Source organism: Platalea leucorodia (genome assembly GCF_965183815.1).
Source record: "Platalea leucorodia genome assembly, chromosome: 6".
Lineage (NCBI taxonomy): Eukaryota > Metazoa > Chordata > Aves > Pelecaniformes > Threskiornithidae > Platalea > Platalea leucorodia.
In genome coordinates this window covers 16,025,240-16,046,617 of record NC_138828.1, presented here as the reverse complement: position 1 = coordinate 16,046,617, position 21,378 = coordinate 16,025,240, and the positions used below count along the sequence as shown (strand labels likewise).

General features: G+C 40.6%; 1 protein-coding gene across 1 annotated transcript in view; it reads right to left on the bottom strand.

Annotated features, from left to right (window-relative positions):
* Positions 1-784: 784 nt before the first annotated feature.
* The window catches only part of SMAD1 (SMAD family member 1), a 49,020-nt gene continuing 28,426 nt past the window's right edge, over positions 785-21,378 (bottom strand). The window contains exons 3-7 of the mRNA XM_082316564.1: positions 13,394-13,651; positions 10,526-10,642; positions 6,418-6,639; positions 4,124-4,380; positions 785-2,225 (exon numbers count right to left, since the gene is read on the bottom strand). Coding sequence (XP_082172690.1) covers positions 2,082-2,225; positions 4,124-4,380; positions 6,418-6,639; positions 10,526-10,642; positions 13,394-13,651 — 998 coding nt within the window. The 3' untranslated portion in view covers positions 785-2,081. The remainder of the gene's footprint in view (positions 2,226-4,123; positions 4,381-6,417; positions 6,640-10,525; positions 10,643-13,393; positions 13,652-21,378) is intronic.

Genomic DNA, 21,378 nt, shown 5'->3' with positions numbered 1-21,378 from the left:
ACTAACCAAGTTCTCCTAAATAGGGCACTTGAACATCATGGATTCTTTTTTTATCCCCTTAGCAGGGGAAGAAGCATTGGTTTTAAAAATGTATACTGAACCAAGCAATGGAATTAACTTAAAAAAAAAAAAAAAAAGGGATTGACTCATTCTCCAAAAAGGGCTATTACTCATTACAGTGACATACACATGCATACATCTGGCTGAACACACATTCATCTCTGTTGCTCAGCTTTCCCTCATGCTCCTGTTAGCGCTACATGGTCCATTATAGCCAGGCACAGGTACGGGATCTCCAGTCAACCCCCAGTCTCTCAAACTCCATCGTCCCAGCACCGGACAGACACTTCACAGCTGCAAAGGGACAGCGCTTCCCTCGCCTCTCTGCAGAGCAAAGGCAGAGGCGTGGGGAAAGGAGCATGGAGGCTCTTAATCGCAACCATGGCAAGGAACAGCAAGAGCCCACTGACAGTGCAACCTCAGCAAAATCTCTTCTCATACAGATACTGTATGTTGAAATCTCACAAAAATTTAACTAAGTGGCTAGGATACTTCAGTGTTACTGCATCCATTCTAATCTTGCCTGGTTAAGAAATCTTTCTAGAGTACTCATTTATCTCATATACCGAGTTTAGTAGGGTTACTAACCTGTACTAATCATAAATGTCTAAGCTCAGCAAATCTTCATTTCTAGTTCTTCCTCCAAGACCATGTCTTTATCTGGTTTGTTAAGAGCCTACTAAGAAGTCAACAAGACAAGGTTTTAATCAAATGTAAGCAGTAACAACAGGTTTTATTCAAAACTTCCAGTAAAGAGGACCCACTAGTTTTGGAATAAAGGTACTTAAAGTACTACAGCTTACATGAATATAAAAGATCAAAGAGAAGAAAATAAACCAAGCAGTAACAAAAAAAAAAAGAAATTAAAAATATATATTTTTTAAAAGTTTGAAATAGACCCACACAGGGATTTTGAAGTCCTCCAAACAATTAACAGTTACTAGGTTTGGCAAAACAAGATTCTCTTACAAAATTAAAAGCCTACTTCTGCTACATAAACTGTATAAAACTGCTCAATAGTTAAAGAGCACTCTGTACAATTTTGTCTTGAAATACATAGAGCTGCAGCCTTCAAACTGCAAGAATTAATCATTTTGTCCTCTTCACGGGTAAAAGAATTAACCAGCTGCGCAATTTTGGGGGAAAACGAAGAGGCAAAAATAGTCAGAATTAACAAGATGAAGCTACTATAAAAATGAAATGCACAGCAAAACTCAGACCTCAGTTTAAACTAACAAGCTATGTTTACAATATATTCTACATTTCAGTTGTCATTTTCCCTTCCCACTCCCACCTCCCCCCCATTCAAATATTCCTAATTCCTTTATGGTCTAAATCTAATTAATTTCTAAACTTTCAAATACACCGTACATACATTTAGCAAAAAACATACCTAACATTCTTACAGCAGTATGGTCAGGACACAATTTCAAAGATTATTACACAGTTATTGAGAGTAAACCTTAAGGCTTTTTTTTTTTTTTTTTCTTTTAAAGAGAACAGCAACCATTAACTTAGACAAATGGTTTTAAAAAGTACTGCAGAGAGCCTGCAAAAAGCAGACTTCACCAACATCGGCTCTTAGCCGCAGAGGACACAGGGGAAAACAGCGAGCACTGAACGTAAGGAAGAAAAGAGAATCTCAGAGTGCCAGCTACGGGAAGATCCTTCGGGAATTCAGTCTGACAGATTGTGGTTTTGGCTTGGTCGTCCCCGTTGCACTAAGCCCTGCAAATCAACTTTGCAACAGTATGTTACAATGTAAACTAAAATTCTTGATACCAAACAGTATGTCAAAGGGGTTGGTTTTGTTTTTGTTTTTGTTTTTCTGAATCCAACAGTTGGTCACAGGAGTCAAGTATTTTCATGGCTCTTATTCAGCTGTTGCCAGTTCGGAGGGGGGGAAAAAAAAAAAAAGAAAAAAAAAAGAAAAAAAAAGAAAAAAGTGTGTGTCTGACTCATACGTCCTTCAAGTACATGCAAGGCTCAATTGTTTCCAAAATGCAGGAGCTTGGGACCTTTTAAGACACTGAAGAAATAGGATTATGAGGAGAGCCCATCTGAGTAAGTACTTTATCCAGCCACTGAAGGGGACCATGAAGATGTATCTCTATCCAGCATGGAGTGCTCGTTACATCTTGGCGATGATATTCAGCTCCCCAACCCTGGAAACAGAATTGTAAGTGGGGAAAGAAAAAAAAAAAAAATCACCTTATTTTATAATACCAAATATGTGAGAAGCATACCTCAATCATTTTCTTTTTTACCAAAATACTCTAGCTTTCAACAGTCATTATCAGCAGGGTAGCATAACACCCTTGATGCACCAGCTATTATCACATTTCAACAAAGAAATCTGAAGTTAAAAAAAAAAAAAAAAAAAAAAAAGAATTAAATTTGGAGGAAATGTCATTTTGAGATCTCTTAGTCTCTTGGAATGGAAGTCTTTAAATTCTTAAAGACATAACCTGTGGCAGTGCAAAATTTCCCCATACCTCACTGCCAGCTGCACGATGTCCCCATAAAGCCTCTGAAGAGGGGATAATCAAGTCTTCTCTGCCAAGACCAAAAATAGAACAAATTGGGGGAGAAATGCTGCCAAACAGATCAACGAATTAAAAAATGAGGTCATAGACCTACATTATGGAAGTGGGGGTGAGGCATCTGTCTGACAAGAACCAAAGCATCATTCGCAGGATGGACACGATAAACCGAGCAGTAAGTCAGAAACATTCCTCTCTGGAGAAAGAGGGCATGGTCGTTCCCCAGCAGGCTTTCTCAAGTTAAGACAACATAGGTTTTGTTTCAGCTCATACCTGATTCAGTTACAGTAATCACCACAGATATAAGCAGATATTTAAACAGCATTCAAAATAATTTTGAAAGTGAACCACTTTTGGGGTGGGTCTCGAGACAAGACTAAGATAGTAGCAGGTGCAGTTTGCTCTGCTCTAATTAAGCCCTAATGAAGCGATTACCCAGCTCCCAACACAGGTGGCAGCAGCTCTAAACACTGTGCAGTGCAACATCCAATATGCAGGAGGTCCTGTGCAACTGTTCAGGCACCACTGCCATACAACTCTATAGGATGCAGAGCTATAAACAACCTATTTAATTTTAGGAACTCCTGTCCTAACACATCTGAAAGTTTCTATCCTCCTATCAAGAAGAGCACTTCAGCATATTACCATCTTCATTTGACTACTTTCATATATGTTACTAGTCCTTTTATATCAGTACCTATGTTGACACTCACAGCGACATCACAAATCTTGACCTTGCATGCCCCCTAGAATAGAAAGGTATGTACATTATTCTAAATAATTACTGCAGCTCCTAATTTGGGAGCTTCTGGTCAAGACAGATTTAGAGGATTATGCTATCTACACTCCCACAACCACTACTTACACTGCAGTCCCAGCTCAACTCTAAAAACACCACCCAGGAGCAGGAGCATGAAGTTCAGCTTGGCCTCTCACAGAGCAGGAGATGGCATAGACCGTAACAATGGGCAAAAAAAGGGGCAAAAGCTGATGCTACATAATGAATTAGTGGCTTTTCCACTTTTAGGCCAAGTAATTAATGACTCACTTCTTTTCAAAACTTACTTGTACTGTATCTTGACATATCCCACAAAATTAAAAAGAGAAGCCCCGTAATACCAGAGTAATTATGCAAATAATTCTATATACGCACACTATACACATATTAAACACAAGAATTCAACTGAAACACTAAAAATTTACAAGAGGCAACTAAATGAAATTAGAATAGCTAACAGACACGATATAAATGCTTCACAACTGACTATAAACTTATGTGAAGAAACACTTTCTGCAAGTCACCTCAAGCTTTCAAAGTATGTGTGTCAGATGGATTTTGTCCACAAAGACAACTTTGTTTCATTAAGATGTCTTACACTTAACGAACATTATTCCATACTTAAAATTCAACAGCTATTAACAGGCTGATGGAGGGAGGCACTGGACCATTCAAAATCACCACATTAAGAAAAAATAATTTATTTTGCTTACAAAATAATCTCAAGCAAATTTTCACGTACCTTTACAAAACTCATACGGAGAGTGCACATCTTAGTAAGCTCATACACTGTCTCAAAGCCATGGTTCACAGACTGAGCCAAAAGCTGAGCAAACTCTTGATTATTGAAAATCTTCAAACTGCAGCCACTGGGGATTTTGCAGACCGTGGTGGGATGGAACCCATGATGGTAGTTGCAGTTCCGACTTTGCACAAAAATACTGCTGTCGCTAAGACATTCAGCATACACTTCCCCACCAACATAATAGAGATGAACACCTGGGAGGAGAAGGTTGACATAAGGAGGTTAGACGAATTCACGCTGTGTGTCTATTTTTCATGCTCTGTCTCCACAGAGATACGTTTCTGCTTAAAGAGATGAACATTAATGCATATCAGACCATCATCTGTCTGTCTTCAAACTTGATTTTTACTTTTCTGTTTCATCAGTAGGCAATTTGAAAGGAGGGTGTGTATGTATGTATATAAAAGGGAAACTGGTGATTCCTGCATTTTAACATGTTGCATATTCAACAACAAACTAGCAAGCACTACAGTAGTCTTGATGCAGTACCACTTGAACTTGATGGCTTGACCACTTGAACGTTTTCTCATTATATTTGTGTAAAACAATAATTGGGAATGCAAGAGGAGAGAGCAGAAACCTACTGCATAATTTGTAGATACCAAAGCAGCCTCAAGCTGGATTCTCTGGAAAAGTCCTGAATGAGTTTTTTCAGCTCACTTTAATTCCAGAAAGCTGGAAAAAGAAAATGGCCCTTATAGTCCTCAGATGTATCTGTCAAATGAGGGTACACACCAATTTTATAGTCCTTTCCCCTTCTACTGCCTGCTCCCTCACCCGCCACTGATGGCAGCAAGCCCCAGAAGAGCAGCATGGAGATTTGCTGGAGAGGATTCAATTCCAAAGGCTTTGAGAAAGCAAGAAAATGTGCGTTTTGTGTTTAAAAATGGATTATTTGCTGTTTAAACCTTTCACCTCCCACAGTGTCATGAGTCAGAGGAGTGAACACACAGAATTTACAAACTAAACTGAAGACCAGTCAGAAAGCCTTGACTGTGCTCCGTCATGTAAGAATTTGCCGCTGACTATGCGTGTACCTGTGTGGGTACGTATATACTCCCACCTGCTCTGCAGAAACATTTATGGTTATGTCTTCAAGTTTGGGATTTACTCCTCCTTCCTCAAAGACTAACAGTTCTACATCACCATTAGTTGTACACATTTACTTATTCAACAGCATCCTTGTCTCTTCCACATTCTGCTTCAGTACATACACAGTTAAGTGCTTCAGCAGAACTCTCCTTGCAGCTGGGTTACATTTAACAGGAAAATGAATGAGGTGTTAAATAAATATCCTGATACTTGGTAAGATGGATGGGGAGGAAAAGAAGGCAGAAGTATTAGGACTTGAGTGGCACAGCACAGGTGTGGTGTACTGCTGAGAGCTGCACAAGTCCTCATGTAGAGAAAAGCTCTCCAGACCGAGGCCTCAAACTTGAAGACCTGACAGTTCTCTTCAGTTTCAGTTCTTTCCTCCTCTAAGGAGGAGGAAGATACTTCATTAATTGGCACTTACAACATACACCCCGCTGCCTGAGCATGCTGAAGCCTCAACTGTCTCAGAAAATTTAGAGTTTACTAATGATGTAAACACCTAAAAAATTTGTCTGGCAGGAATTGCCCATTGCAGGGGACAATGTCAGTTTGCATCATAGGCCAGTTCTCAGAAAAGAGGACTGTATTAAGTCAGACGTAAACCAGAAGCTTTTCGCTTTTGCACGACACTGTCACAGCCACAGAAGAGAAGCACAAAATTCCCACTGAAAAAATCACCAGCCTGTGAAAAATGCATTTGGAAAAACTGTTTTAGCAGGTTGTCTCTCTAAATACACGTTAGGATAGTGAATTTATGTTGGAACTAAGGCCAGCTAAAAATTTGGTGCCAAGAACCATAATTTGGATTTCCACATGCACCAATAATCAAGATAAATCAAGACATTTCATTAGACAAACTGCCTTAAACTCTCATTTTAATTAAGATTATGATAGCCTTGGAGCAATTAAAAATTGATTAAGGGTAAAAGCTTCCTGTAATTACACACCAGGTGAGAACAATACTTTGCTCGTAAGACCTGGCTAGAAAATTATATATTTACCAACACAAGCACTTATCCCATGTACTTGGGAAGACCAGTCTGCTCTTGAGGCAAGTGGCCCAGGTTGTCATGTCTAGGGGAAATGCCCCCCCCGCCCCTAACCCAAAAAAACGGATGCAAAGATCCAAAGCTCACCTTTGCCAATATGCCGTCTAGTGTTCTCAATGGTGGAGTTGCGGTTAACGTTTGAGAGCAGCCCCAGGCAAAACCTGTTCTTGTTGTTTGAAGGATCAGTGAAGCCATCCACCAGGATGCTGGTGGAAGAAGCGTGGAACGCCTCCCCGACGCGATTATTCAGCTCATAGTAGACAATGGAGCACCAATGCTTCGGCTCTTCGTAAGCAACTGCCTGAACGTCTGTAAAACAACAATGGAAACGTTACAATCTAACGGCGCTGGAATACAGGCTCAAGATATAAAGATTCATAAACCAGCAGATTTTGGCTGAAGATCACTGAAAGATGAGCCAGATAAGCAACTGCAGCTAAATGAAGGCTCTTCTATCTTCAGTTATTTTTGAACTTTTCATAGCCACAGACATACAATAGAATAATTTCACCTCAACTTTACTTGCACAAGAGTCACAAGAGAAAAAGGCTGGCACTAGATACCAACAGAAAAGTGCAGGAAGCTCCTGGGCACATACCCACCAGTGCCCCAACATCCCTGCCGCGTTTTCTACAACATGCTATGGTGCAGGCCCACACAGCAGAGAAATGCTGCAATTATACAGCTCAGCTTTCTTTCCAGTTTAGTAAATGAACTTCTGCTTCAGTTCATTTTACTCAGCTACAAAATTACAAGTCACCTTTGTGCTTACTGCAAAGTTGTATAGTGACAGGGAGAAACAGCATCACATAATTGCACATGAGACCATTTATAACTTTGGGTACCAAGAAGTATAGCAAGGTAGCTAAATAACAGTCAGCAGATCAATCTTTCAGCATTCAGGGTGTGCACAAATCTTTCTCCTGGGCTTCTTGGGGGAAAGGTAGAAGACTTCAAAAACTAAGAGAGATTGACATTTGTCTGCACAACATGCATGAAGCACATTTTCGATATGAACAGATACTGCTTGGGATCGGAAGCTGAACAAGGGCATAACGCGCAGGGTCCTAACCATTACACTGGGCTGAAGAGCAAATGAAATGGAGGAAGATATTATTTAAAGGGAACCTTTTATTCATCAAGTGCTACCAAATGCGAAATCTGCAACTATTCATCACCAAAAGAATTACTTGTTGAGTAATAGCAAGGATTTCTCAGAATGTGGTTTTCCAGGCTATGGTAACAAGAAGCTCCTCCTCAGCAGCTCCTAACTGAAGCTGGGAATTGTGCAGAATGCTGACAGGACATTCCTGGTTCATGGACTTCTAACCATCAAGCTCTAGAAACACATGGAAGTCTTGAGGTAACACTTGTGACTGTGTGCGGGGAACAATTTCTCCAGATAACACCAAAGGTCTTTACCAAAAAGAGTTTCCCAGTGGTGTCCAACAACAGCATAGGCTTCTTCAGACATCTCCACCCAGCGGCATTCTTTCAAGTGCCAAATACAGCTACAAATTATTAAACTGCCTCCAAATAAAAGGAGGCTGGTGAAGGGATGTGGTTGCTTTATGTGGTTTCTTTTAAATGGAGACTATTTCGCTGCTAAGCCTAGCACAGTTGGACTTGCTGCTAAGATACCAACTTTGCAGATTAATGCTCCAACTACAGGTCAAAGTGCTAAAATGAAAATCAGACTGGTGTTACAGGAAAACTTGTTTCTCTGGCCAGAGGTTTCCTTCTCCCAGCCCCAACTCTTTACTGAAATCAGCCAACTAAGACCAGTGTTCGTATTTTCCTCTGTTCACAGATCCCAGCACTATGAGTTTTCTGACACGTGCAAAACAAAAACCAAAAAGTCCCCCCAAACCAGCAGTACATAGCAGATACAGAAGGCGGCAAATAATCAAAAGCAGGATAACACATCCTACATCACTGTGCAAAACTTCTGAGCATAATGTCTACTGCTGACCAATAACGTGCTTAAAACACTGGTAAAAAGGAGCTGATCTTTCCTGATACCCTAGCATTTTCTATCCTTTCACGTCACTGAAAAAAAAAAAAAAAAAAAAAAAAAAAAAATCAGTCCTTAGTTATTAGTTAGAGGTTACTACACTTTTAATTCCCATGAAGATGCCAGCAATTATCAAAGCTGCAGCTTTGCCCCAGTTCTCAAAGTCAGGAAGAAATCTTGCCAGCTGGCCATTCTTACAGAATGAATCATATCTCTCTCACACAGATTTCATACTAACTTCCTTACATTTGCTTTAAGACATGCAGAGCAGGTGCGTTTAGTCTCTCTATTCCCAGCATGGGCCAACAATGGAAATTACCCAACTTCATTGACAGGATGCAGCTTGTTAAATCAAATCTCTTAAGACTAACAAATCACCATGAAGAACATGCTTCTAAAAAGTTTGCAACAAAAATGCTGCAGTAAGTTTACAGTAAAAACTTCTTTTACAACCTGCAGCAGATTTTTTTTTTAAAAGTAGTGCAATTACAGCATACATATACAAATAATAAACATGTGAAGGCACACAGAAGTAAGGTATCTTTTTTTTTTTTTAAATGAAGGGACAGATTAAAATCCATTGTACTAAACTACTAGGAGGGAAAAGTACTAATAGACAGAATTTTTATTTTGAAACGGTTGAATGTGAAAAAGCAAGAAGAGAAATGTAAACCCTTTTCTCTATCAACTCTCATGTATGTAATAGAGGAATTCTACAGTAGTTGTGTGTTTTGTGAGAGGGACAAACATGCAAAGGTCTGAAGTTAGGCATAAACATTGATAAACATACTTTGGGCCAGCAAGTATACATACATACAGACTGTACTGGATCACGAAAAAGTGGAAATGCTACAGATGGGGTTTATCACATGCAAAACTCATTCCACGCAGAGAGTAAATAGGTTAGCACAAAAGCTATCCAAATTGCTCTAAGAGGGCAAATATACTTCCTGAAACCAGACATTAAGCTTAGCAACAAAACAAGTACCAAAAAAAATAAAATAAAATAAAAAAAAAAAATCAAACAACAGTTAAATTGTTCGTACGCTTGTGATCTTGATAATCATTCTGGCACAGCATCCAGCTTGCTGCTCTTTCTTGGCATGGGCCACAACTGTGTAAGCTTATGTGTTCTCTAAAGGGGCTATTTCTCACAATGTGATGAATGCACTAAATCCTTTACTCAGCAGTCACGGCTGGCTGCAAAGGCTTTAAAAAGCAATGTGTAAAAAGATGTCTGTGTCATCATACATAAAGCAATATTTTTTTTTTTTTTAATACAGATTTTTCAAGTCTGTAGCAAAGCCACACCTCAGGCAGACAGCTCTGAATTCTGAACCAAGCACTATCACTGCATGACTCGAAGATGGAACAAAAATGGGGAGAGAGGGTGGAATAACACAAAATACGAAAAAACCCTCAAACTCCCTTATGACCAGGAGAAGGGTAAATTATTAAAAGCAGAGCATACTCTTTAAGGACTGAATTTTAGAATTCAGGACAAAAACATAATAAGAGAAGACAATTTTATGAGATGTACTGTGTCAGAGGAAAAAATACAGATATTCCAGTTGCCCATGTAAAATGTCTCTGGGCATTTACATAAGTGACACTATTACCATCCATCCTCTGATCAAGTCTTTGCTTAGAGAGGTATACTTGACCATATCTACTGTTATCCACAATTCAGTAGGCTTTATACAGCATTAACTGCATTGTTCCAATAAATCAATGTAATCATAAGAGAGAATGAGATTCCTGTCCTTGCACATATGTAATTTCAGCACTGCATGCAGAAATGTGCAGCATCATAGGAATTCTTTCTGTTCGGTTATTAGTTGAAGTTCCGGATACAAAACATAAAATTACTTTGGTCGTTGAGTTGGTTGGGAGTAAGAAAGTAATAAACCCCCTACATTTTACATTTTTAAACCATCATGTGATAGCATCTTGTCCTAAATAAATATTTACATTTATAAATTTTTATCTCCAGATTTACTATTTCATCCCTTACAACAACACAAAAAAATTACGTGGCTGTTTGTTTTTTTTCCTCTTCTACAGCTAAAAATTTCCATAAACAACATACATCCAAAATTAAAACTCAATTATTAAAAGTAAGTTCTGAAATTTCTTTGCACTTAAGAAATGAAGCAGAAGATGAGAAGGAAGTGTTTTTACCTCCTCTGTGTATGTCAGGGGGAATTGCGGGTGCCATCATGTTGGTATCCATTGGCTGGGAGGTATCATGTGTCATCTGATCTTCCGGAGGCAGGTAAGCAGGAGGGGGAGTATCAGCTAAATATAGAAAAGTCAGAGATAGACAAGTCCTTTCCTCTCTTTAAAGTATATCTACATACCCACATAAACAGTTTTAGCCTGGAAATGCTTCCAGCCTGACTCAGCTATAAACTTCCACCCACCAGAAATCTGAGAAAGCAATCACGGACCTTGAATCAGGAAAGCAAAGAATTACTGTGCATATTAAGCACAACTGCAATAAAAACAAGTCACTTCCCCACCATTGAGCCACAAAAGAAAGCTCAGCTATGTTTCCAGCCCACATTTTTTGCAGGTTGAAAGTGCCATATAGAAATTAAGGCACAAAGAGGTCTCAGGACCAGGCCAGAAGTAGGTATCGAATACGGTAAATGTGAACAGAAGTTGGAGCAGAAAACTTTCAGTTCAAACTCTTCTGTTTCCAACATGATTCTATCAGCAAAGTATGCAAACATCCTAGGTATATCCAGGACCTTATTATTGTCATAGCAAGTATTTGCTCTATTTCCCTAGACTGGGAACAGCAGAAAGTGTTCAGGAACCCAAAATTCTACAGAAGCAGCCATCTGGGTCTGGAATTTATCTGTCAGTGTCTCTTACTGGCTGCACTGCCCCGTTTAGGATTGAATCACTAGCATAAAACTAGCCCGTGCACAATGACTGTACTCACTAATACACTGCTTTCAGCCCTGTTCGAACTGTCCCAGCCAGGTACTCACGTTGCCCTTCAGCTGCCTATTTGACTTCTGGGAAAGCTTCCCAAATGGCTTCTTAGAAGCTGCAGGAGGTCGCCAATATCACCATTTCCCAATACACCAGAGGACACTCTCCTCCAAATCAATTGCACAGAGGTACACGCAAAGGAGAGCAACCCTTGCCTGATCCCTGCAAGCTTTCGCTGCAAAAACTGAGATTAGATTACCACTGTACTATCTCTGGTGAACATGGCTGCTGCTCATCCCACATTTACTTCCATTGCTGAGAGCATGGCTTGCAAACTACCACAGCAAATAATCACAGGGGTCTCCAAAACCCTGAAAACCAAATTAGCATCACCAAAAGGTAGGAGAATCATACCACTGCTTTGTAAGTTTTGGATTATTGTGTTTTGTTTGGTGTTTTTTTTTGTTTGTTTGTTTTTGGGGTTTTTTTGTTTTTTTGTTTTTTTTTTTAAGAAAATATATGCTAATGAAATCTATTAACCACTTATTGTTTAGGAGACATTCTGTTGAGAGCTTTACATCTAATGCTGGCAGGTACCTTGCTAATTCCCTTACTTGGATACCCTCAGTTGGACGACAGAGTAGCAGAGAAAGACAGAGATGACAACAGGACTGCATTAAAAGCTTAACAGTCTCCACTGGAGTTTAAGTCTTGTGTTTTATAAAGCCTTAAACGTTCGTGTGTGTGCAAACATGACATTAGTGATGCACAGACAGGGAAACAAGACTGTAAGGCCACAGGCAACAAATTTAGTCAGTATCTAGAAAGTTTTCAAGATCTCTGGGTAACTGCTTTGCTCCCTTTTTTGTATTTTCCAAAAGTCAGCCTCTTTCCCCATTAGTGCAAGACAGACAACTGTCCGGAGCCAAGCATCAAGGACATCAGCATCTTGACCTCTCCTCTAATTCAATTTCTTCACTGCAGCTGCTGACTTGTCTTTACAGGCATGTGGACAGAACAGACCCTCAAAGATCAAGTGAACTTCCACAAGCCAGTGTCTAGGAAGACCTTGTTAGAGAAGCCTTTATCTGTGCTGGAAGAATCCCAACCACAACAATCATATTTAAAAAAAAAAAAAAAAAAAAAAAAAAAAAAGCTGGTTTTGCAGCAACTTTTCACATTTTTTAGAAAAGCCAATACAAACTCTCTTCCCTTCCCTCCTGCCTCTGCAAATTCAGTAGTCTTCACTCATAAGAGAAAAATTTTCAAAAGAAACAACTATCAGCAGCATAAATCTATGGATGTTAATTTCATGTAATAGAAAACAGATATTCACAAGTCTGCCGCTTTGTTGACACATGCCCTCCCTCAGCGCTGGAAGAAAACATGCGAACAGAACATCAGTAAGCATTTGTATGGAGTCCTTCTCCTAGCATTTAGATCAAGAAATCTGTCACAGACTGCTTCTGCAGTATTTTTATCCATCCGCATGTAAAGACCAAAAAAAGACAGCTTCACAGAATTTTCTACGGACATCAGTCAACAAAGCAAGGTTGTTACTTCTTTGACTTCAGGAAGTGAAACAGCCTGAAGATTTCTTTTCAGGGCCTTAAGGAACTGTTTTTCAGTTGAAGTATATTTGTTTCTTGAAATTACATCATTATGCGAAGAAATTTTATCAAGGACCAATAGCACGATCCCCTTGAGAAACATTCTTCTTCTGCAGAAGTAAAGCCTTGTGCTGAATTACGATGATCTCTTTCCTAAGCAAGGATGATCTGTAGCATTACACTTCTTGTGCATTAAACGCTATGCTTGGTGGTCTAAACTATTGAACTGGTCCCCAAAGCATTTTGAATCCCTCCCCCATCCCAGGAGAGTTTTACTGTGGTGTTTTAACTGTGTTTGAAAGAGGCACAATATTAAACCCCTCAATATTATTACTAGACAAAGCGATTACATAGTCTCTATCACCTCACATCTCTCAGCTCACTATTGAGTGCAAGTGTTGGCTGGTAATTTGGTATTATTAAGTTAAAAAAATCATGATACCAGTGATGTCCAACCACCTTCTCCCTTCTGAAGAGGAACCGAAGTTGACTGTACCTGGCATCTGGAAAGGACTTCCCGGGTCTGAGCTGGCTGGAGAATGCGGGTAGGTGCTACTGCTGCTTCCAGGCGAGTTTGGATAGCTGCTGTTGGGCGAGTGGGGAAACGGGTGACTATTGGGTTGCTGAAAAGAGTCCGGGAAAGTAGCGTTGTGCGGCATGTGGGGCTCATTTTGTCCCAGGTTGCGGAATTGGGCCAAGAGGCTGTGCTGAGGGTTGTACTCACTGTGCCTTGGAACCAGCACCGGAGGAAGGACTGGAAAGGGAGAAAAAGGGAAAAGCCACAGCGTTAGAGACTCAGTTCTGAAGCACTAGGCTATACAGGGAAAAAAAAAAAAAAAACCACCACATTCTTCCTCCCCTAGGGCATATTCACATCTGTCTTCAAAACAAGGTAGTCAGATCTAGAAGCGCATGTCTAAGCAAGAACTCTTTTCCTTATACCTGGTGACTGCAACGCCTGAATTCATAGCGATCGTGCTAGCTACCTGGTTTGCCAGATGGGAGCTTGTTTTCACAGACGGCCGGTGAAGAAAAGCCAAGAACAAACCGCAATTCTGCATTTTAGTTTTATTCGCAGAAAAAAATGCTGGGAAGTAAGCATGTTACAATGCTGACACGCAGTTCATTTTGCTGCACTTGTGATCCTGCTAATCACGTAATGGCTTGTAACCCAAAACCTTGCTAATAAGGACAGATATTTTTTCTGAAGACAATACTAATACTAATAGGCCTTGAACTCAGCCTGGTCCCAACAGCTGTAATTTTATTTTTAACCTGGACTATGTTCTTACAAGTTAGTATTAAAACAGTTATTAACTCTTCAAGTCAGTTTACAAAATGTGCAATTTAAACAAAATTATGTAGTTCAAAAAAACCAACTGAGCAGCAATTGAGCTCCAACTATATGCTACTATGGGATCAGAGCACACATCAGAAACTACTAGTCTTACCACACTCCCAAGGCCTCCTCACCAGCAGGGAAACAAAGGTCTCTTTTTAACTGGGAATATGAACATGATACCAGATACACTAAGATAAAAGAATCAGCTCTTTTTCCAGTGCCTCAGCTTCTATCTTTGAATGCCTCACAGCAAAGTCCAGCTACTCAAAGGATTAAAAGCTAGTCTTGTTATAGATCGAGATTTTTGGGTGATGGGGAAGAGGAGAGGCAAGAGCAGGGAGAGGGAGATCCATGCACAAAGTAGTGGAAGTGAAATTAAAAAGTTATTCCTCTTCACATCTGCCCCCCATCAGCACCCCCATTTCCCAGCTCCATGGCCACGCAGGACTGGAAGAAACCCCCAGGATAGCCTGCCTTCAAGGGAGGGTGCCGAAAAAACACAAAAAACAGCGAAAGCAAGCCAGGCCACCATCCCTTCTCCCCAAGACTCCTGCCCTGTCCCCCACCTGGTGGGCACACAGAAGAGGAACAGGAGCATATATACACGACAAGCCTATACAGATATAACTATCACTAAGATTAAGAAAGGTGTTTTGGAGACAGCTGCTTCACCAAAAGGCTGAATTACAAACTAATTGGAAAAAAAAAAAAAAAAAAAAAAGTCTTCTTGCCAAGACAAATAGGTTCTTCCAAGACACTGGGGCATCTTTACTCTTCCAGCACTTTGCTTATACAGAAACATTCAGATACTTAGGCAAGCATCCTGGAGTCCAAGAGTACCAGGACACCACTCAGCGCATAGACCGGGCCTGAGGTCTAGGTCCACATTTAAAACAGATACAAAAGGATGCTAGACACAAAACTCACTCTCTATTCCCAAAGCAAGTCACAGATTAACTAAAAAAAAAAAAAAATAAAAAAAAAAATCAGGTTTCCCTTGCTCTTTTTTGAGCATATGCCTAAGAGAGAAATTAAGCCACCGGATTTTTGCCTGCTAGTGGCATTAATGCATGAAAAGTTTGATCCCAGAAATCTTCATTGAACATAAAATGAAAAAAATCCCATCACTACTGAAACTAAGGCTGCCCGTTGAGAGTCAGAAGCAGGTTTTAAAGATTTAATCTGATGTCTCACACTTTCTTAGAGCAGCTTCTTTGAGATTCCAACAGATCTCAAATATTTGAGGCAGAAGTCATCCTAAAGTAGATTTGTTCAGATGTGAAAATTTTAACCAACTCCACTTTACCAGGAAGAGACGAAGCTCCTAATAATGGCATTTTCTGAAACAAAACACATCCATCTGCCATTCTATGGAAGTTCTCAATTGCAAAACACCCCAGAAGCTGCTTCTCCCTCGGCTGTGCAGATGGGTTGCATTAGAGGCAAAGGACATTCTCACACATCACTGGAAAAAGCCATTTAAAAAGAAAAAAAGTTACTCAACATTCAGGTGGACATCACAAATCCCTCATTCACGTCACAGCAAATGTCAAACCCAATCTCTCTGAATACTAGGATCTCTCAGAATCAAGCTTCTTCTCTTAAACCTAGCACTCCTTTTGCAGTGAGGTCCAGCACTATTTAATTGTCAACATTTGCTGGGCTAATAAATCACCAGTGAAAAAAGTAACAATGAGCTCATGTGTTAAAAAGTATTTTCCCTTTCCTGTCTTTATGATTCTTTCTTACTTTTCCGAGCATTAAAAACACAGCTTTCCTATCTCTTCCCTTCCTATGGATGAAGGTCAAACCATTAACTTTTCTCAAGTTAATTTGTACAGAAAGTACATCACCCACCTTTCCCATCCCCTACCTCACATTAAACAATGACACACATGACATCACAGGAAGCCACACAATTTATAGCATTTTAAAATAGCAGGAGAACAGGATATTTTCTGTATGTTTTCTGTAATTAAAATAAAGCAGTGCCAGATTTTTCCCAAGGTATATACGCATGTTTTCTCCTGTTGGGCAGAACCACTGGTGAAGTTTAGAAGGACTCAAAATAAGAACAAGTCTCCTCTTCCCAGCTCTCCCTCACACAAACCTACACTTTTTGTTCCAACTACTTCAATCTCAAATGATGAAATACCAACTTCTTCATAACACACATGGAAAAGGGGGAGGGGGGAAAAAAGACTACAACTGGTATTGATACAGCAAAAATAGGCTCAAAAATATCATTGCAGAATTTACTTTGAGTGCTGCCCCTAATTCGTATCCTCCCTGCATACAGACAACCTTAAATGAGGAGGAAAAGCCCTGAAAGGCCACATCAGGTGGGACAGAGACTACAGCGCTCCAATTAGTCCAGCTCCAAGACAGTCACTCACCGCTATAACCTGATCTCTCTGCAGCTCACAGGCTTTTTTGCAGGCGAGCTGCTCCTACCAGAGTCACAGAGGAGTTAACCTGAACGCTGTTCACTCAGGAGTGAAGACATGAGCAGGGACCGGGCCCTCCACAAGTATGGAAGGGTGCCAGGACTTCAAAACGTAAAAGGGGATGCATAACCTTCTTGCTCCCCTCGCCCCTGTGTAAGGCGCTGAGCTTCTGGTCAGGTTGCAGACCTCAACCACATGGAATAACAAATTACTGAGGCTCAGTGCAGCAGGGGAGGAGGCCAATCTCTGTTGCAGCTGCCAGCTCCAGGAAGAGGTATAATTGAAGGGGAGAAAGCATGAGAGAGTTATTCTGTGCTAAGCCAGCACACCTGTTGCTATAAAATAATGAAGCAGTGCACATCTTTGCTGCACGGATCTCGGCGGGATGCTGCTCTAACAGTTTGCAGACAGAATTTCTCCCTTCCTCTTTACCTTCTTCAGAGGAAGGGAACACAGATACAAAAAAATAAGATAAGATTTTTTTTTAAATTATCTTGTTTCTGTTCAGTAGGGATGCATATATTTAAAGGAAACATACTATTAAATACACTGTTGTCTTAAAAAGCTACTGCAACAGATTTGCAAATTCAACCTCATTAAAAGGGTTCAAACCAGTTAATGGAGCAGAACCACAAGTTATCTGACAGCTTGATTTCTGTACTTTTATCAAACACCAGATTAAAAGGTTTTATGGGCTATACCGTGGCTAAATTTTGCTCCAAGATTTTGTGTCGATGTGGACCTGGAGTTGAGAGTTAATACACGACTAGTAATGCTACTAGTAATGGTTGAAGAGGAAGATAAACCACCTGGAAGCCAGGCTGGGTGTGTTTGTGGAGCTGTAGCTAAAAAGAGATCCTGTATCTGTCAAGGCAGCCTGGGAATTGGGTAGCTTGTTTTTACCATGCAAATAATACCCAGAGTATGCCCGCACCAAACAAGCGGAGCTGTAATAAAGAAATTACAGCTCCAGGGCAATTTCACCCACAGGGCTATTTCATCTAAGAGCCAAGAATGCCGAAAATATAGAAGATAGACCAAAGACAACCTGGCTGTTCAGATAAATGTTCCAACTAACCACACCAAGAAAGAAATCCTTTTATGAAAATGTAATGGTGGCCTTTGAAGAAAGCTACTGATCTCTACTCTCTGTATCTCCAGCATGTCATCCTGTCCTTCAGAAAACTAACAGGTGTGCGGTCCTAGAGTAAAGATTTTCTTGGTTTTCTTTTTTGTCCTATTTTCACATTCCAGAGATAATGATTTTAGCAAACATAGAAAGTCTCCAATTCACAAATGTAATTTCTTTTTTTTTTAAAAGTTTCTCTATTAAAAAAAAAACCCAAACCCTAATCCAAGCCAAAGGACCTGCTGTACTTTCAAAGTAGCATATTTTCTATCCAGATGGGTTTCGGTTATCTCACACAAGCCCAGATGACAGCTAGTTTCCCTCAAGGGCTCATTTTTTTTCCCCCCCTTTGCATGTCACATGAAGATTTGGGTAGGTATCTCTCTTTCCATGTCTGGAAATTGAAAGACAAAGTAATGAAATACTTTGGGGCCACATATAAGAAAGCAGACTTTGATCATCTCTTCTGTGAGCTTTATAAAATAAAATAAAAAGAAAAGCAATTGCTGCTGCACCTTCTGCTCTTAAAAATCATGATGACTTGGTCGATATATGTTCTTTAGAAGGGTTTGTACAGGCTTATACCACCAACAGGGCCCTCAGCCCTAATGAAGACCTGAGGGTGCTATCATTAGACAGTGCACTTTAATTTCCAAGCATCATAAAGCTGTATTTTCATATGAATTTATGCAAAGCCACTTATGTTTTACTAGAAAAATAGAACTGTAGGTTGGGAAGGAGGGAAATCCTCACACACCAGTTCATGCTATCTGGAAATGGGTATGAAAACATGGGGCAGGGGGAGGAACTTGCAGCTTGCACTCCACGCTCTGGACAGAAAATCCTGCAAAGAAGTTGTAAGAAAAATGAAGAGTTAGGAGAAGAAAAGAAAAAAAAAAAAAAAAAACCAACAAAACAAAAACAACACCAAACAACAAACCAACAACCCAAAAAACCCAGAAAAACAAAAACGCCCAAAACACAGCAGCAGCGTTAAGCTAACCAATTTCAACCCTCCTAAAGACTCCTAGCTTCATTTCCCGCCTTTGAGGCCACGGCAGCTGAAGTTGGCTGTAGCATCCCAGTGAGCAGTCCAGTCCCACGGTGGGAGCAGAGCAGGTACCACCGTATGCTCAGCTGAACGTGCTTAGTTTTGCTTGCTCTCTGTAGCATTAGAGAGTCACTGAAGCATGCCGACTGAAAGGGCTTGCCAAGATTCTGCTTGTAAACAATCAAACACCAAGTAGAAAGAAAAGTTTTAATGTCATTAGGTTTTCCCGTGTTGCCTAAAACAAGACCTGGCAAAACTGAATATTCTTTGACCAGAGGACAAGTTCTCACATACAAAGACACTTACATGTCTACACTTAGTATAGAGCTTACTCTTGGTTAAAAAAAAAAAAAAAAAAAAAAAAAAAAAAAAATTGTTGTGTTGTGGCAAAAGCAATCTCTGAGGATCTAGCTACTTTATGTTGTTCCAATACCACCTGGCTTAAGCAAGGCTGTGCTACTGGCTGTGGTAGCACAGCTTTGCTTTACTGTTTTCTCAGAAGCAGAAATGCCAGCCTTTTAGACTTTCGCTCCAAACCTATGCTCTAGTAATTGCAAGTGACAAAGCTCAATAATAGCTATTCAGCAGCTTGTTTTGGGTGACAGATGGACAAACATGCCAGACTTTCTATTCCGGGAGAAAGCTGAGAGCTGTCTTGTCTTCTCAACTCTTAATTTTATTTTGCAGTTTCAGTAGACCCCACAGCTTGATTTGTGATTTTACATAGTTACAACTGAAGACTGTATTTAAAAAAAAAGGGGGGGGGGGGGGGCAAAACAGTTGTTGCTTTACTGACTTTACTTTTACATCAGACATCTGGTCTAAATACATTTGGCAAGTAGTATTAGTACATTTCCTGCATTACAATATTCAGCTAACATTAGATTTTATTTGCGGATGCTCTGATAAGCTAACATTTTTATTAAACTGACATTTGTCAAGGCCAATTTCAGAATTTAGTACTAATTGTATGCACATTAGTGAAGGAGATCTTGAAAGCAGATTTGGGGGAGAAGCAGTCCTGATACAGGAGGAAGTTACAGTGTGATAGTGTATATTAACTCAGACATTTACACAGACCAGAGTTCAAATTACCTGTACGAAAGCCACAGTCACCATCCTACTGAGTAGGTTAAAACTTAGAAGTCTGGTCTTTTAAGTCAGAAAAAACATCTGCATCTGGTTAATTTTAAAGGAGAAAAAAAAAAAAAAAACCAAAACCAAAACATATCCTTCTTGACAACTTTTATCCCTTTATTGCAGCTCATTTTTCTGACACGTGGTGAGGTTAGACAAGGAAAATCTTGCAGTTAGACCATTCCCTCTTTTATGCCTCCCTATTTCAATTCCTCTCCCCCAGGTCGGTTCTGGTGGGGAATTTTAGAACTGAATTCTGCAGAATTGAAATGAAGAAAGTTTTATACTACTTGCCAAGCAAACTGACAGTTGCTTGCTATTTTGGGGAACCATCCTATAATTGTGCCCACCTGTTGTAGCATGCTATTTTTAAAGTTCCACCCAACAGCAGCGTTAGACAGCGATACAGCAAAACTTCTCAGCGACAAAACTCTCTGCTCCCTCACCCCCAAGCCTGCAGAGGTGCAGAAATCCTGCTATGGAAATCATGCGGGAACTAGGATTTTTCTAACTTGGTTCTCCAAAGGGATGCAACCGGTTTTCCCCTCCCTTACATCCCATGGAGCAGCTTCCCTTTCGCCTTCGCTCCCCTGGCCCCTCTCCCCCTCCCTCTGACGCCTGGCCCTGCCGGCGTTATCCTCCGCCAGGCCCGGTGCTGCGGGATCTGCGCCGGCAGCTGCTCCGCTGGGCTCCCTCCAGCCCGGGCCATCAAAGCTCTTCCATCTGGCCGGGAACGGCGTGGAGGCTCTCACGCCGACCCCCCTTCCCCCAGGTGCTGGGGTGTGGGAGCCACCAAGCAAGCCCTGGGACCCCAAAAAGCCCAGCCAGGCAAGCTCATGGTCCCAAAGGGACTCGCCGCTTACTCCCAGCTTTTCTCTCCTGGCTCCAAATTTGATCTGGACTGACTCGCAGCACCTGCCAATTTGATGGTCCCAGGAGCTGCGTTTGAACCCTGCTGCTTGCTGAAAGCAGCATTAGCGATCCAAGAGGTGAGCCACTGCAACAGGCTCCGTCAGGTTTGAAGTGCAGGGGGAGTACACTGTGATGGGTTTTTAAAGATCCTCTCCTCAATTTACCCTGTCTAGAAACAGTTTGAGAATATTAATTTTATATGTAGTGATCCTAGGCCAGTCAAGTACAGGGGGGACAAGACAGGGATGACCAACTGATCCATTTCGTTTTTCTGTAAAGTACCTAGAGAGAGCTCACAAGCATGACCAGACCAATATATACAACCACACATCTGTGTGATTTCAAATGGCATTTAAAAGCTCCTTTAAACATGCCGTATTTTTCTTTCGCTGAGGACCAGAGCTGCAGCACTGTACAGGGGAGCATTCAAGGAGCATTTGCTTCCAGGACCGTGTGAGTCTAA